The sequence below is a fragment of the Trachemys scripta genome, chromosome 10, assembly GCF_013100865.1.
Source record: "Trachemys scripta elegans isolate TJP31775 chromosome 10, CAS_Tse_1.0, whole genome shotgun sequence".
NCBI classification, from domain to species: Eukaryota; Metazoa; Chordata; order Testudines; family Emydidae; genus Trachemys; species Trachemys scripta.
In genome coordinates, this window is record NC_048307.1 from 69,560,848 (window position 1) to 69,579,333 (window position 18,486).

The window sequence follows — 18,486 nt, forward strand, 5'->3', positions numbered from 1 at the left end:
AAGCAGAATCAAAGTGAAAGGTGTTTTTATTAACTGCTGTGGCAGAGGTGGTTAACTGCCCTTTTTTTAAAAAAAAATAGTTGGCAAAATATTAGAATAGTAAAGAGACATTTGTTGGGAAATGGACAAACAGGAAGTAATTACTTGGATAATGTAACTCATGTTTTATAATAAACTCAGCATGTGTTATTTAAGCATGTTTGTCTTTAATTCAGATTGCAGCAGCATTTAATAACTCCTCTGAAAGGTTCTGCCTCGCAGACCTCAGATCTTAAAGGTGTTGCTGTAATAAACGGTCTCCCTGACCTGAAAAGGTGCAGTGACATTAAACAGGCTCAGACCTCAAAAAGTTCTACAACTTTACACATCTGCATTTTCAAATTTTTTCCACAGGTAACAATCCACTAACGGGCCTAAAAACATATGCATTTGGAGTTAAAAACCCCATCTGACAGCCCTTACTCAGGTTACACTCCCACTTGCCTCAGATCCACTGCAAGATCAGACCTGTGCATTTTATGTTTCCCTCTAAGCACATTCCTCATTCCATGCTGAATGTTGCATCTGCATTGTGGCTAGTTCCCCTGAGGGATGCAAAGAATGTACAACTAAATTATCCCTTACCCTTGTTCTGACTTCAGGTGTGACATACATGGGTAATACAGGGGTCTGATTTATTTAAATGCACAAGGATGAAGTGCACTATATTTTCACAACAGTACCACCAGAGTGACTATGCTAACACAACCTTTATATAAAATATACTCCTGTTGTGTGGATAAGGTGTGATGGAGGAGAGGCAGAAAAGCTGCCTGCTAAGCCAAAGAAAATGAGGTCTGTCAATATTAGAGCTGTGGAAAACTTCCCTACAAACAAACCCAAACCTTGAGCTAAGGTTATAGAGGTTCATGAACCACACAGTGGGCCTGGGCCTTGTTTTGGACAGGCTCGGGAGAGGTTACAATCCCCAGAAGAAGCCACCTGGAGGTCAGTAATTTTTCATGGTTTCAGCCCAACCCAGGCAACTTGTAGTGATTTTGTGAGAGTTTGGTTTTGAGTTTTACCAGCTCAAATGAACCAAAAAACTCAAAAGCCAAACTCAAAGAGATGTGAATGCCACATGAATCCTAGAGAAAGGCTAGAACACCTAAAGCATTTTACAACTCCGATCAGCATGCAAATATGGGACCTGATTCGGCAGTCCTTACTCTGGCTCAATCCCCATTGTGATCCATAGAACTTTCAGTGAAGACCCCAGGATCAGGCCCAAGGTCTCTCTAGGTATCTAAGGGTATGGCTACACTACCCACTGGATCGGCAGGCAGCGATCGATCCAGCGGGGGTCGATTTATCGCGTCTAGTCTAGATGCAATGAATCGATCCCCGAGAGCTCTCCCGTCAACTCCTGTATTCCACCACCGCGAGAGGCGCAGGCGGAGTCGACGTATGTTGACTTCAGCTACGTTATTCACATAGCTGAAGTTGTGTAACTTAGATTGATCTCCCCCACCCCAGTATAGACCAGGCCTTAGAATTGTACTACAACTTTCTGGCACTCATGTTTGTTGAAGTTTGATTTGTGTAGCTCCCAATAACTGGACCAGATCTTCAACTAGAGTAAATCAGCATACCCCATTGAAGTAAATAGCGCTATGGATGACTTACATCAGCTGAGATCTGGGCCTCTATGTTAAGACCTTATACTACTGCAGATTTTGCATCTCTGCTCATCCAGAAGTAAGATGTCTCTTGAGTAAACCTCTCAGCACCGTTAAAGACTTTTGCAAGTCAGACAAGCTCAACCAAAACCCATACTCCTATTTTTCTCACTTACACTTCTCTCCATCCTGATCTGGGACACGTTGTTCTGAGGGCTTATCTGCCAGGAATTCTTCATGAAGAAACCAATGGCACTTGAGTATCGGTCCACAGTGGGAGTAAACTTTCTGAAAGTGCATTTCACCAGCCTAACAGGCCCATCATAAATCTGGAATCCACGGATAGGGAACGTCCTAGGGAAATTTAAAAATGAACAGAATTCCATTTTAGACATGTGGGCAGGATCAGTGCTTTCCTCCAAAAAGCACAGAAAGACACTACATTTGTATCTAGCAGTTATACCATCTTCACATTCCCTAAATCAGGATCATGCTGCTCCAGCCCATGAGGTGCTGAACAACCGCATCACCTTGTAAGAGGCACCCAGCTCTCCCCAGCTACGGCTCAGAAGAGGAGCAGTGGTTAAGTGAGTGATCTCAGAAATAAAATCCCAGTCCAGAGCAGGATCTTGCCTCACCCCATTTTATGGCCCCTTGCGGCCAGTCAGCTGGGGCAAAACACCTTAAACAGCGTCCTGGGGAGTCCCTGGAGGTCAGAGAAATCCCAGGGACTGTAGGGCTAGTGTAGTGGCTCCTTTGCTACTTCTCCAGCCCAGCCATAGGTGTAGCTGGGGGACTGTAACATCAGTCTAATCCCCTGCTGCTCTAATGGCCTCTTGTAAGCAGCCACCAGCTGGTTCAAGTTAGAACAACTTGGATTTTCCTCTCCCCACAAGCTGCTTCAGGAATCACATGGTCATCCCCAAGGATAACAAGGAGTCTGGTGGCACCTTAAAGACTAACAGATTTATTTGGGCATAAGCTTTCGTGGGTAAAAACCTCACTTCTTCAGACGCTTAGAGTGAAAGTTACAGATGCCCATAAGGATATGGCCCATAACATTTTATAGTCATAAGATTACATTTTCAGGGCTGGCCTGTGGATTATGGCCATGTTGCACAGGATATCAAAAATCTAGGAGATGCCACTGGAGTCTCAGGTGAGTATTGATCCCCCTTTCTTGTTTACAGTATTGAATTTGGTGTTACCCAGGTACTGTGTGACTAATGAATGGCCTACGGTACCTTCATAAAAGATAATGAAGGGGGCCAGTGGAGACATGTTTACAATTCATTTGTTCAGAAATTTAGGTAAAGCTGGATTGCTCAAGCATCAGAAACAGAAAGCACGTGTGTACCCTCTTATCAATTACAGATTCTGCAGCTGCATTCAGTGTTGTATTATATACAGCGAGATGCAAGAGAGAGATTTTCTCTCTTTGAATTTGATTGCAAGTGTCTATCCCAGGCTCTAGGTGCTTTAACCAACTAAATTAAAATATAAAAAAATAGCACCCCAGCATATAGTGCAATGAGAAAAATCAGACGTACATGTGGCAGCCATGTGGGAAAACCTAGTCCTTGATCCAGAGCTCACTGAAACCAATGGGCTTTGGGTCAGGCCTTTACAATGCCACTGCCTGTTCTCTAGCTATTCAGCAGATGGGACTGATTTTAGATTTAGAATTGTATTCTGTTGAAAGAGGAGACAGTGTGTCAGGTAGCAATATTCCTTCTTTCCAGGTTTGCAGTTCCTACCAATAAACACAGGTTATTAAAAGGTGAACGCTGAAATGCAATGGAGCATTCCAAATGGTTGCCTGATAATAATAGTGCCTCTAATTGTTCTGTAGAGATTCAATTTCATAGCCAGGAATCTCCTATGGTTATACAGGTCTAAGGGGTACTTGCATGCCAGGCAAGTTATAACCAGCCAGCAAATACTCAGTCTATTCTTATTTGTTGCTTTTTTAAAATATTCCTTAATAGATGTTTGTCATGAATGACAATTGTTCTGGAGTTTCTATTTGCTCAAGGCGTGGGTAATTGTAGAAATATGGGAGTGTGCACTGACTGTTGAAGAGGGGGGCTGTATTCCTGTAAAGGAACTAACATACAGCCCTAAAAAGAGAAGTGAGATCCTGAGTGACTTTTTCTTTCTTTGTCAAACTGGGTCATATGTTGTTCGGACAGGAAGAAAATAAATGTACACCCACTGTAAAAGAAAAATAGCATCCAGTCCCTTGTTTGGGGACTTCAGTGGGAGATTTGCCTGTATCAGGAATGACGAATCAGGTGCTTACTCAGTAAAGGGTATGTCTATACTGCAATGAAACGCCTGTGTCTGGCTCATGTCAGCTGACTCAGGCTCAGGGTGATAAAATTGCACTATAGACGGTTGGGCTTGGAGCTATGGGACTCTTCCCCGGACCCTCACGGGGTCCCAGAGCCCAGACATCTACACCAGACTTTTACAGCCCCCTATCCAAAGCCCCATGCATCCAAGTCGGCTGACACAGGCCAGCCACGGGTGTTTAATTACAATGTAGACATACCTTAAGGGAGATCAAATGTGTGTGCCAAAGTCTCTTTGGAGTTGGATGCTAAGGTGTACAGGCAGCCTTGTCTCCCCACCCCTTCAGTTCAAATGGAAATTATCCAGCTTTCCCTATGATGCCACACTGGCATGTCTGGGTACAGAACAATATTTACAATTGAGTTATAGTGTAACCAAGAGAGCCGGTCAGCCCAGACACTCGCTGCGATTGTAGCACTGAAAAAAGTTCTTGGTTTCTTTCAAACTTTCTAATCCACTCTCCAGTGACTAATAAATTAGGCAGAAAAATTACATCAAAGACATCCAGTCGTTAAAGCTCTCACCGCGTTTGTCTGGAGAACAGGTTTTATTTGGATATTCATTGGTTATGGCCTGTATAATAAATTTAAACATTTATTTACATTACCCTTTAGTAGCCACATTCATTTCAAAGGCTTTTATTCTATCACATTGTTCTTATGCTAATATCAAGGATAAATGCTAGAAGAATAACCTACTTGTTTCTGGGTAGTGTTCTATATTCTCCATTTGCACCTCTTCCCCAGTAGCTGTTTTGTCCTCCCTGGGAGCCAATGTTGTTGCTTTCTCCAACAAAGATGGAATGCGCAACTTCCAGGCTGGAACCCTCATCTGTTGGGAAAGTTCCATCACTAGAATTAGACCAAGAAAAATGGAAGGTAACTATGTGGCACAGTTCAAAAGAATAATTAATGAATAATTTAAAGGAGCCTTTAATTGCACTTCTGAAACGGTCATTTTTAATCTGAAGAAATGAATCTGCAGGAATTAAAAAACAGTCTTTAGAAACCAGCAAATTAGTATTAAGCACCAGTAATCATGCTAATTCAGTGGTTCAGGCAACTACTGTTAAGTCTGATTTCTGTATAGCATCCTCCATCCTAAAACATTTTACAAAGCATGAGCCAAACTCTAGTTCAGAATTGGGAAGTTACAAATTCTTTGAAAAGTGTGAAAAACCAAAACACAGCTAGGGTCGGATCCAAAGCTCATTGAAGGCAATGGAAAGATTCCCATGGTCTGCGACTGGCTTTGGACCAGGCTCTTAAATCACATTTTATCTCAGAGAGGTTTCTGGTTTACAACAGAATAAACCTTTCCATTACCGGCAGGTAGTAGGAATGTGGTCAGAAGAACCACTCTACAACCACACAGAGGGCCTTTTCCTGCCATTTCTGCATGGAAATATACCAAAGGTATGGACATTTTTGGTCTTGCCTTGACTAGACTGAATACAAATCTCCTTAGCAGGCACCAGAATGTTTAGTCTAAGGGTTTAGAATCTACAGCCCAAAAGTCATAATGTCTGATTATTGACCTATTCCCCAGACATGACAAGGCAAAGAAATTGAAATGCCATATTGCCATTTTCATTAATAGCTATTAAGGGAGAGAACTGATGTGGTTTGGGAAGGACATGAGAGATTCTTGCATCTTAATGTGATCACCAGGGAAGCTCTCCTCACCTTCTATTCTTTAACGTTTTAAATTGTGGAGAACCCTGAAAAACACAGCATACTGAGAGAAATGAAATTACCTAGCTAGAGTGAGTCCAATTCCATTGTCTGAAAACCTAGAAAAGAAGAAATACAAATGTGTAACATCCGACATGCCTCGTAACTTAATTTGTCCTACAGACCCACTTCTGTCAGTAATGAGCAGAACGATATAAACTGTAATTACAGTCACCTACCCACAGTTGCGGAAAATAATGTCACCGCCCCTGGCCCAGGCCCCATGGTCGTTATTTTTAAAAGCGATGAGGCCATCAATTAAGGCAGGAACTCGTGGTTTTACAGGGTCAGCATCCTGATGTGGGCGGAACCTGAAGCAAGGAATCTAGTTATTATACCAGAGCAATGGGAAATAAACTTAAACACAGGAGGTCCTGTCAGTCACAGCTAACGGTTTCCACATACTGAACTGATGGGTTTAAGAGAAGTAATTTTGTTTCTATTTTCAGCTGAATTTATGTATTCTGGATCACATTCAAAACAATAGCTTCATTTCGGTATTGCATCTTATTGCAAGGCTAACACAGAACAAACATTAAGAGTGAAATTCTGGCCCCAGTGAAGTCAGTGGAAAAGCACCCATTGATTTCAATGGAGCCAGGATTTCTCTCTCAGGGTGGATTTTCAGAAAGATCTATGTGATTTAGGAGCACACGGTAACATTTGCAAAAGCACCTGTCACTTGGCTGCTTTTAGAAATCCTACCCACAAAACCCATTGACTTTCAATGGGACTTGTGTTCCTAAATCACATTGGCATTTTGAAACTCCCACCCTGCAAGAACAAGATGCCAACTGATGATAATTAAGTGACATGCATGAGCTATCGTTCCAGTTTTAACGTGGAACTCCCATGTCTGAAAGCTTCACTCAGCATGAATCTATACATTTTCCAATCACTTTCAGAATATTTCTTGCCACACTTGCTGATTACTGAACACTACGGAATTTGGGAAGGAAAAAAAATCCCCTTATTCTTTCCCAGTCCATCTTCACATTGCAGAAGGATGAAACTGAAACTCATGGGCCTATATTGTCCCCTATGCTCCCAGAAGCAAGGGGGCCGAGGGAGGAGGGAAGCCACAGAAAGAGGAAGTGTCACTTCCGCTGCATTGTTGTCCCTATCCTTCAACTCCGTGGGAAACTCAGTGCTCTGTGAAGCTCACAATGTATGAGTGAGGTGGGGCTAGCCAGGACACTGCAGAAGAGAATGGCTGATCTCTGCAGCATTGCTCCACGTAAGCCCACAGGATTCTAGTGGGTTAGCCAATAGCATTAAGTACTCACTTTCCCTCTCTGTGACATGAATCCCTGGAAGCTTCCCCTCCCCATACATTTATAGACAAAAAGAGACACCCACGTGTGAAGATTATTGCAAACAGATTATGTAACAGATGGCTGAGATTGTACCCAAAATCATAGGCACTAATTATGTTGTGAAATTGATTTTATCATCTAGATTTCAATTAAGTCATTGATAACAATAGTTAACCAAATTATGAAAACTCCATTATTTTCAAGGACTCCTCTGCCAACATCTCAGAGCTCCAGTGCACATTTATCATTTTTTAAGCAACACTACAAAAGATTCAGCACACAGTTCTGAAATATTTGCCTCTATATCCCAGGTTATGGGTCTATATTCTCAGGCTATTCCATCCATAACAAGGTCCAGCAACCAGCTGAGTATAGTGCAGGCTCCTGAAAACACCAGAAGCAATAAAATGAACCCAAACACTTTTATCCATACGGTATTTACTCACCTGGCATTATCTACAGTAAGATACTCTCGAGGATTTTCAGCACTGGCTTTTGTCGTCTTTACTCCTTTTCCAATAAACAAGCCAGCCTGAAAAATATTTAGGAGTTCAATTATTTTAACAAGGAGACCACACAGCACAAGCTAAAGAAGATCAAAGGGTATTATAAATGGAACACAAACATGGTGGCTGCCCATGTTTAAGGCACCGTAAGCCCTCTGCATGCCAATGCTTTCTATCCCAAGTATTGGCCTCTGTGCCATTTGGATGTTGTCACATTATTACAGTGGCCTTAGTGTAATATATCAAAGTCAGGGCAGAATGCTACAGTGCTATGCTCTTTACTTAGTCATTTAAGTGGGCTTCTGAGCCAGAACAAAGAATGTAAACCCCCTCACGCCAGGAAATAAAGCATTCCTGCTGGCCCCGGGAGAGAATTTGAAAGAATAATGTTGCAGAGAGGGAACAGTGCTCCTGCTGAGAGGCAGGACCTTAATTCCTCTTAGACTTGTAATTTCTTTACAATCAAAGCAGAACGTGATCCAGTGAAGTTAAAGATTGCAATGCAGTGTTATCGCAGAGATGAACCAGCACATACATGGACAGAGCAAGATAAAGTTGTATGAAGTTCTCTTTATCTACTAAAAAAAATGGCAGACCAGGAGTTGGCCCTACTCCAGCTATTTTGCAGGGCTCTGGTCACACACCCCCACCCACATTGCAGTAGAGAGTAGCCTACAGCCTTCTGTCCTTTACACTACATCTACTGCTACGTGCCCTATGTCTACACTACATCGACTGCTGCATGCGTTTCTCTGTGCTGTGTGGAACAGAGCAGCATACTGCCCACAGTCTCAGTTTGTCCAACTGTACAATAGGAATAATACCACCCATGTACATTGCAGAGATGTTGAGACAACTGTTTAGTCAGTGTTTGAATAGCACTATGAAAGTGTTTCTAGTCCATGCGGTCTGAGAGCTACCTACAGTAAGTGCTAAATCTTATTACAGTTGTGCAAATGTATGAAAATCTTTTACATGCCTTGAAATTAGAATGGACTCTGTTGTTGTAAAATATCCCCAAGGGAGTGAACTCCGCCTGTGCCTCTGGGTATTGTCCCTCAGACTGTCCGGTTGGAACCCGGTGAAAGATGTACCATATCCCAACATCCTAAAACACAATAAAAAGGTTGAGACTCTGAGCAGTACAATAAATTCTCAGACCTTATAGTATTTAGCTTTGCCAGCTGCACCAATATATAAAATCAAATGTTCAAAGAAACTTCTTACACAGCCTGCAAAATGAGCAGGCACCACTTTGTATAAAACCAACACATCTGTCTACACAAGCTTACTCCACTTACATGCACAAATGCTCATCTGGGCACATACCTGTGGACTTTGCATGCACATATATTGGGGGTATGAAGGAGAAGGGTAGATGGAATTTTGGCTTAGGGAACATGCCATCATTCATACACATGATTTGCATGTATAGCTGGGGTTCCAGTTTAATATTAAACATTATTATTAAATACAGTGGTCACCATTGCAGAGTCAACATTTGCCAACAGAAAACCACACACTTATTTCCTGCTTTACATAAGGGGAAACTGTGGTATCACATATCAGTTCTGTGCACATGGATGATCTCTGGACACAAATAGAACTTTCGAGTTCAATAGCAGCGATATTGTACCAGGCCAATAATTACCTAATTGCCTTTGGCCTTATGCAGCAATAGGCACCCAGATTCTACATTAAAAACGCGATGCCTTTCACACCAATGGCATCAATAAGTGATGCATGCATGTGGATTGAAGGTGATATATGGTCCTTGCTGGTTAAATGAGGTTACCTGAGCACCAGCTGCTGCATTCTCTATCAAATTGTTGTTTGGGTTAGCAATCCAGAATGTGCTGACAGCCCTGAAAATAAAAACACAAAATGATCCTAAGGAGTAACAAAACAGGAAGGGCTAAGCTTTTATAGCATTGCATTGGATTTTAGCCACAACACTCCCATTGATTTTAAAACTCCATACATACTCTTCATGAAAAATAAAAGCAATGATGATGTCAGACGTGTTCATTTATGGACCTACATACTGAAAGCATTAAGTTATATGAGGCTATTCACACAAAATCTGTGCTCTGTTAAAATCAAGTTAAGGAAACCAGAGGTCATTTTTTCAAGAATTTGCTAGGGACAGAATTAAATAGCTATGGAAAATGTCTAAAAACTGAACTTCTGTTCCTCTTTAGAACTTGGAGTGAAGGAGGAAGGTCTAACTCCCTACAGCTTTATGATCCATTCAGAAGGACACCAGATTAAGCATCCTCCGCAAATTGCAAACAGATTATTAATTGGATTAAAGAGTGATACCAATTCCTTTGCTCAAGTTAAGGACACTATCAAGCAGGAAGATTTATAGTGGCACAGACAAAAGTTAGTTATATTTATGCAAACATTATGGTTTATTAGAGCAGACTTCCCTTTTGGTTTAAGAAAAATAAATTTGATGGACAATATATATCACATGTAAGGAAAAAAATTAATATAACTATTTACTCATAGCAGCTAATTTGATCATTTTTAATCAGAAAATTCTAACAAACATTTATTTTTTAACCATCCTATTACATTTGTAGGGTTTCCATGCTCATGGGAACAGTCCTAAATCAACATGAATATCCTATTGGATTGGATGGTTTGCAGGAATGGCTCAAATACCTGCAATATACCCGTGCTAGCCACAAAAGCAACCTTAGCATACTCACAGGAGTAATCCCAATGAAGTCAAATGGGATTATTGGGCAAATAAAAATTATCAGAATGTGGCCCCTAAATTTTATCCCGGAAAATACAGGGGTCCTGGGCTAAACTATGCTCATTAGCAACCCCAGTTGAGTCAATGGGATCATATTAGTACCCATATTACAATGGACCATTTCTTCAGTTTGCATGTGTACTCCAGCCACCAATAATAAGGATTTTTTTTTCCCTCTGAGCAAAGTGCAACAAAACATGGCTAATTATAATTTATGCTAATCTTTACATTTGATCCCCTAATGTACTCATGCGCTAATGGCTAATTTACTCTAGACGCTATGATCCAAATTCATCCATGGTGCAAAAAAAAAAAGGGGGAAAAAACTCCCTTTAAAGTGAATGGGATTTATGTCTGCTTATGCCAGGCTGAAATGAGCCCCATTTATCAGACAGATTTCATGGAACCTTCATTATCCCAATTAAAAAGGATTCAGAGACGAGCAAAATACTATATTGTTTCTCTCTCACTAGAAACAGTGACAAGAATGGAATTCAATAAATAATTAATTGACTGAGATTCAGGTCTCTATTAGCAGAGACCTCCATGAGTCTCCACCTCAAGACACGTTACCTAGTAGCTAATATTTATTTTAAAAAAATAGAAAAATACCGTAGAGCTAAAAGTATCATGACCCCAATAGTAGCATGTGTCAAACTTGGGAAAACAAACCCCACTCTGTAAACACCTTAGTTTCACCTCAGTATCATAATTTAGTACTTTCAAGACCAGATGCTATATAAAACTGAAGACTTATTATACTCATTGAGGGCTTACATGCAGTCGGTGCTTGGTATAGGTACATAATTCCCATAGACATTGCTACGCATTGCGAGGCACGTGGCTTCATTGCGGTCTGAAGGCAAGATTGTTCCAGGCTTGGTAAGGAGGCCCAAATTGTGATAAAATGTATTGCGTTGCTCCAGCCCATCTTCAAGGAAAAAACAGTGACCCAAAGTATCATAGCCAATAGTATCTTTCACCTGAACCAATTATACAAAACATGGGTTACATGTTAACTACAAACAAAGATGTTTGTTATTGATAAACTTCAAAAACCTTTAAGACCAATTTTGCCACCCTCACTCACACTGAATGGTACTTTCATCTGTGAGTAGTCCTGGAACTAAATCCAGAGTAAGATATACTCAGTAAGGGTAGGGTGACCAGATAGCAACTGTGGAAAAAATAATTGAAAAAAAAATTGAAAAAAAAAAAAATGGGACTGGGGCGGGAGGGTAATAGGTGCCTATATAAGAAAAAGTCCCCAAAAAACAGGACTGTCCCTTTAAAAAAAATGGGACATTTGGTCACCCTACGTAAGGGTGAACTAATTTGGCCCTTACTAAATTCGGGGCCTGATCTTCCTCACATTGCAGTCAACAGCAAAACTCCCATTAACTTTAATTTGAGTAGGATCACATGCATAATTAATAGCAAATGCTGCAATTCTAGGTTTAAAACTGTACTGGATTCTATGTGAGAATATCTGGTACAGATACAGTATTGTGGTATTTATCAGCATGAGAGTGTTACTCTAGATTTCTTTGAGATATTTCCCAAGTGGGCTGGGGAGGGGGTGGGGGTGTGAAGAGATTCAGTAAGTGTTTTGATGCAGAAAAATTTGCACTACTAAATTCAATAAGATGTTTCATCTACATTCTCTGGTTATTAATTCTCCTAATGATTTGCCGAGGTTGCAATCCATCATGTCTGCATTCTTAAGATTAACTGGACACGTGCACAAAAATATTTCATTAAAACATACTAAGACCAAGCGGACTTAGCATAAGCCTGCTTTGATGTACAGCATTACAGTGAGGATTTCTAAAATTTGTCTTCATAACTGAAAATACTAAATCAGACCAGTTAAAATACTAAGTATTTTTTTGCCAAATCTTATTTGACAGGTTTCAATGAAACTTTTAAGCTAACTCTATACTTTAAATGGATGTCAGCACATTTACTTGCAGTCTTTACATGGACATTTCTCAAATTGATGTCAGTGGGAATTTTGCATGTATAAGGAGCAAGACTAAATAATATGAACCTACATGGTTTCCTCTAGGTACAGAGGGATAGTTAAACCAGATACAGTATATGAATCTGGGGGAAAGGATGATTATTATTGTAAGTGTACTTGTATTCAGTGTTTATCTACTGTATACAAGTATACTTACAGGATATGAATCTGGAAAGCAGTCTGAAAATTGTATGGTACAGACTTGTATAATTGCAAGTGACACAGTTGCCAATTCCCACTGGCATTCCTTTTCCCCTGATAATCAACTCTTTAAATTGGAATCAGCAGCTTTTGTATGTGTCTCAATGAGATGCCTAGAGAGCACTTAATATACAGGCAAAAACAACACACACACACACACACACACCCCGACTGCAGTTTTTGGAAGACCACTGACAATATTCCCACTCAGAATTCAAGAACATATGCTGAGACTGAGAGGGTCAGTTGTAACAAGCCTGAGCAATCTAGAAGCAGTGGCACTGAGGAGTGTGCTAGTCAGTTCAGCCTTGCTAACTGACAGCTAAACCCATTTCTGAGCTAATGCCACATGTCTTTGCTAGCCTCCTAAGAAAGGTAATGTTCTATCTACATATGTCCTTTAGTGTGATGGGCAGGAGCAGTGCTGAGGATGCTTTCAATCAGCAGTGAGCTAAGGAATAAACACATAAGACCAAGTACTCCTCTTTGGAAGAAAATAATGATTAACAATAAATCTCTCCATGCCAGAAAGACAGAATTTCAGTTGCACCCTTTGAGTCTCATGGATCTGGCTGAGCGTTGCAAGCTTGGATTTTAGATAAGTGGTGAATGATGAGCCAAAAGCCGGCCCTGTGCCTGAAACAAGATTTAACTTTTAATTCAGGGTGTGTGGGGGGGGGGGGTGTTGGGTTTTTTTAAGCCAGAACAAGACAGGAGCTCCCTAGTAACTTTCATATCTGAAACCACACTGACCATACACCTAATTGGGAATAACACTGTTTAAAGATCATTTATATTTGCACTGAAAAAAAATCAGGGTCCAAAGAAAGTCCTGCAATCATAATTTTGGCCTGATTATCCTGGTGTATTCATTAACATATATTACAGATAGAAACCAAAGGTTTGGAAAAGAAGTACCATACTACCTATCACACTGTGATATTGGGAGTAGCAGACTGTTGTATGCTTAGGAATGAAACTGTCCACTCAGCAGCCTTGTGCTCCAGTAGTGTTTCCAATATGAGATAATTAGGATGCTTCCAAACACTGAATTATACATAGCTCAGCAATACAATACAAGTGACCTTCATGCTCTGCAACTTTATACAGTAATGACTACAGTGTTCGGTGGCATGTGTTGTGCATGTCAGTGAAGTAGCAGGCATGTCACAACCCGCTTTTCAGCTGTGATAAGTAACCTAAACTGTGCTGCGAGGCTGCTGACTGTGTGCCAGTACTGTGCCATGTCACAAAAGAGCTGATATCTGAAGTGCCTTTCATCTCGTTGACAGGTACACAATTGTGCCACAAAATGCTGCATCCCACCTTATATTTTACTAAGTGCTCCAGTTTGTTCATTCGCGGTAGCATAAAACTGGGGAAAAACCCTGTATCAAAGTTTCTCTTCTCCAAACTCTAAAGCATCACAAAATAAGGCCAAATTAACGTGTACAATATATATTTTAACATATTACTCAGTTGTTCATGCATGGAGATATTTGTTCACATCTGAAATCTCATTGGTCTGAGAGGACTAGCTACAGGTTTATTTTAATTACTGCACTGGAAAAAAATGATTTCCTTCACAGATTCAGCTAGTACATTTATCTACTCATTGATTTGTGGACTCAGAGCCTTTGCAAACCCATATGCTAACCCCTGCAGGGCTAGATTTTGCATTTGGGTTTCTAATTTAGTTGACAGATGTGGAATCTCAGTCAGACAGCTCCCTACTGACTACACTTTTGACAAGTCTCAGGAGCGCAAGTTATTCCAGTTAGGTCAACATTAACTTATTCTCTAATTGTTCACCTGATTCAAAAAGGTCTAATATAAATAAATTATTTTATTTGTGAGGAAGGGAAGGGAAGACACTACTTATTCCATCAACTTTTGGAGGTTCTGCCAACACAAACACATAAGATATGAGGAACTGACAACCCTTTTTGGAGGAGATCTGGCCAATGCAAACAGATCCTCAGGCCCATAGAAGGGGCTTTCAGCCCCTTACACACTTACAAGTACAGTACCAAATGGGCACATACTACAAAAGCAGTATTAATATGTACATGTGTTCTAGTTGGCAGCAGCTTTATGTATAGGGGCAAGAATAACGTTTCATGAAGACTGCATAGGGATCATGGATAGATCAGGGTGGGGGAGGATTATGACTAAACAAGGGTAACATGCCCAAGTATTTCCCTGCCAGTGGGGCCTCACTTCAGCACACCATGCCATTTCATGGGGGTAAGGAAAACATGGAGATGCAGTGGAGAAGTTTCCTGAACAAAATGTTGGCACTTTCTTGGTTGGACACATATTTTCTGGTAAGCCCCTTTCCACAATGACCTCTGCCATAGAGTTTGACCTAAAGCCAAATTCCCAAGTTCTGTTGGCTTTGCAGTGGGCATTTTGGCCCTTCTTGCTTGCATTTCTTTCCCCTTGGTTTTACAAATATTTTTGTATTAGTCTAACATTGTTCCTGGCTTCAACTATAGCTTGATTGTATCTCTGTTGCAAATTCCAAGGTCTGTAACTTCACCATGTGTTTGAAAAAGACGACAGTTCAGTGAAAGTGTCACTCTATCACAGATTGCTCAGAACAATCACCACAAAGATTTCACTATCTCATCATGCTTAATTATAAATATACAGAACTTGAAATTTCTTTCAACAAGTAGAGCCATTAGAATGTCAGTTCTAAAATTTATCTATTTCAAGGTATCAATCCAACAGATGCACTAGAAAAAAAAGAGTCATGCCTCAAAATACTTAATTGCATTGTGTTAAAGTGTGGTAGGACATATTACATATTTTTTTTTTTAACATTCAGCAAAATAAAGGAAGTAGTTTGTCAGTAAAATATATCTTACCAGAAGGCCATGTGTTCCATGTATGGCAACACACCTAGAGAAACAGTGGTGTATGGCCAGATTATCAAGGTAAGTAGGGGATTCATAGCCTCCTTTCTCATCCACGTCTCCAGTCAAGTGAAAATGAACGGGATAGCTGCCCAGTATTTGCTGCCCCATGTTTTTTAATTCCACTCCTGCCATGTGAACGGAGGTAAAATTCCTTTGGATCTATTGAGACAAATACAGACCTAAGGAAAGAATTTGCAGTACAAGAGTGTGACAGCAAAAAAACCAGACAATTGTCAAACAAGCATCAAGTAACAAAGTGCTTGATCCTGCAAAGTGCTAATCTGCTCCCACTGACTTCAGTATAGGATTGGGCCCAAAGGTTGCATCTTTCTACATATGTCTCAACTTCCCAAATACCAAATGGGTAGTGGGGTCCAAAATGAACAGTATTGAACCATTTTTAGCATTTATTCCTGGCAATATACACACTTATGTAATAGCTATAGTAAAAAAAAATACCACTGCCAGCTAGCAAAAAGTCATATCTAACATCTTTATGGTGCCACCAAAAGTCTATATTTCCTAGTAGCCTCATCTCAATCAAATGCTATTGGGCTAGATCCTCTGCATAGTGCCATTGATTTCACCACCTGACCTCACCGAGGGTACTCTGATTTACATTAACTGAGGGTCCATCCGGTTATTTGGGGGGGGGGGGGGGCAGATTGTGATTGGGATCTGCATGGCTGCACAGCGGTAAAGCTCTAGCATGATCCTTGCTTCCTTGAACAGCTGCCCAGGGGCCACTCACAAGAGTAGACCTTGTGCTCTGGAAAACACAGGGAATGCTTGCTCCTGCTATCCTACAGAGATTAGTATACTGAAAATGAAAAGGGATGTGAACGTGGGATCAGGACCTACCCCACCACCACATGGGCCTGTGAAGCAGGGTTGAGCCACTGAGGGAAGCAGTGCTCCATCCTAGTGAATAAAGCAAACTGTGCCTCTGGAGGGAGTAAAGTCTCCTTCGTGGGTAGTGTAACTACCCAATGACCCCTACTCAGGGCTATGGCTTACAAAAAGCCAACTAACCCAGAGGAGGATAGAAGTGTCTATTACATCTTATATTAGAGGTGAGCAAGAGGGTGTAATTTAATTGTGGATCAAGTTTTGCAAATAGCTCAATAACCTTTTAGTATTCTCTCTCATTACACACAAATACATACTTGCTGTACCAGGGAAAAATATGTAACTGTCATTTTACATTACTGATGTATAAAGTTGGATAGTAAATAAATACCTGAAGTTGAGAGAGAGAAAAAAAGCCACTTACTTTAATCTGTCCTCCAAATGTGTCATAGGAGAAAAACTGGCATTGATTTTGTCCATAACAAGACTCTTCCATTTCTCCTTGAATAAGTATATTTCTAGTCAGGAGACCAACTTCTGCCCTCATATCTATGCCATCTACAACTTCCCCGATATGAAGATAAAGTGGGCTGCCTGTTGGGGGGGGAGTTATATATTTAAATTTAGCTAAGTTTACTATCTTCATTCACCACAGTTCTAAACACCTACACAATTTTCTAACAAGATTCAGTCAGTCATTTTACTTATAAAGAATTTCTATGTGTTTCACAACTGTGAAGGGACTGATCCTGCAAGTGCTAAACACTTCTGTTGAAATCATTGAGCAACCAGCCAGCAAACACAGGCGAGTAGTCTCATTGCCTTCAATGGACAACACTCTTTTGTGTAAACTTACGTGCATAAGTATTTGCAGGACTGGGTCCCAATTTTGCAAACTTCAGCTAAAGAGGAGTTAAAAAGTGACAAATATTTTTTGCACAGAAATAGCTTAAGAATATATTTCATACCATCAATCTTCACTTGATTACTTTTACATTCAGGGCAAGGAAGGAGATTAAATTCTTCAGCTTGATGCATGGAATAGTCAGTGCTAGCAATGACTATCCTATCACCAGGTAACCAACTTGTAACTTCATCCACTAAATTAAGAATTATGCCTTTGGACACTTCCACTCTAAATCCATTATGAGGAATCCCTAGGAGGAAAAAAACAGTCAGTTATTCTTTACTGCTGTGTACCAGTGCATTTTGGATAATTGCACAGAGTATCTACTCAATCAATTTTAATGAAATAATTCAAGGTCTGGTATCCTTTTATGGGGCATAAAGGCTACGCCCAATTATTATTTCATGACAATGTTTGTCTGTGATCCCCATGCATCTGACCAAGTTCTATAATATTAGTCTAAATTAGTTCAGATTTTAATGGCAGAAGAAAAAAAAAAAAAAAAAAAAAAGCACACTACACCTTTTACCCATCCACTGAAAGCAATGACTCTAAAATTGATTCCTTCGTAGGTTTGAAAATCTCTTCCTGCTATTGCTATCCCAGTTGTTCCATTCCCTTGATACTGTTTTCTATCTTCTGTTGTTGAAAACGGACCACCTCCAAGGATCCCAACCAGAGCCCAGGGCTGCCTGAGTAAGATCAAGAAGAGTCTGATCATATTGACAGAAATACACCCTGTACCCTACAACCTTGAAAGAGCCTTTGTACATAGAATCCCTGTTAGAGAAAGTATTCTTAAAATAAAGCAAGCCTGGATTCTAGAATAGTCTCCCATACAGCTCCCTTAATGACTGTTTTATTTATTTTATACACCAGTGGCTTGAAAAATATGAATGTTTCCTATTTACCGAAGTTGGCTTGCTTTGATCTTATTAGTACACTATGCACGTGGGTATGCGTTTATACATAGTTTGACGATCAGGCTTGTTAAAAGTAATGTTGAATTCAAAAACCCTCTTAGAGGGTAGGGAGTATTACAATCTGGAGCTGACAGCTGTCAGCTGTTAGGAAAGAGGCCCAGGAGCTGTCCATGGTGGCGCTACAGGTTTCCAACGCCTTCCTGCCACATGTCCAATAATAAAAGCTCAGCCCTGGAACACACACACACACACACTCTCTCTCTAGTGATGAGAGACACCATGATCATGTCCTTGTGGAAAATCCGGGCACCGGAGAAGTTAGTT

At 40.5% G+C, this 18,486-nt stretch overlaps 2 protein-coding genes across 10 annotated transcripts in view; both read right to left on the reverse strand.

Moving 5' to 3' along the window:
• The window catches only part of CEMIP (cell migration inducing hyaluronidase 1), a 144,782-nt gene that overhangs the window by 124,069 nt on the left and 2,227 nt on the right, over positions 1-18,486 (reverse strand). The window lies entirely within an intron of this gene.
• Positions 1-18,486, reverse strand: part of LOC117884240 (cell surface hyaluronidase-like) — a 74,504-nt gene that overhangs the window by 44,337 nt on the left and 11,681 nt on the right. For 4 of the 5 annotated variants that reach the window (XM_034784471.1, XM_034784474.1, XM_034784475.1 and 1 more), the window contains 12 exons: positions 17,762-17,931; positions 17,301-17,489; positions 16,757-16,926; positions 15,433-15,642; positions 11,113-11,318; positions 9,364-9,433; positions 8,548-8,676; positions 7,509-7,594; positions 5,926-6,057; positions 5,770-5,805; positions 4,712-4,864; positions 1,835-2,012 (listed from right to left, as the gene is read on the reverse strand). In XM_034784471.1, coding sequence (XP_034640362.1) covers positions 1,835-2,012; positions 4,712-4,864; positions 5,770-5,805; positions 5,926-6,057; positions 7,509-7,594; positions 8,548-8,676; positions 9,364-9,433; positions 11,113-11,318; positions 15,433-15,642; positions 16,757-16,926; positions 17,301-17,489; positions 17,762-17,931 — 1,729 coding nt within the window. The remainder of the gene's footprint in view (positions 1-1,834; positions 2,013-4,711; positions 4,865-5,769; positions 5,806-5,925; positions 6,058-7,508; positions 7,595-8,547; positions 8,677-9,363; positions 9,434-11,112; positions 11,319-15,432; positions 15,643-16,756; positions 16,927-17,300; positions 17,490-17,761; positions 17,932-18,486) is intronic. The other variant, XM_034784472.1, reaches the window with a different exon arrangement.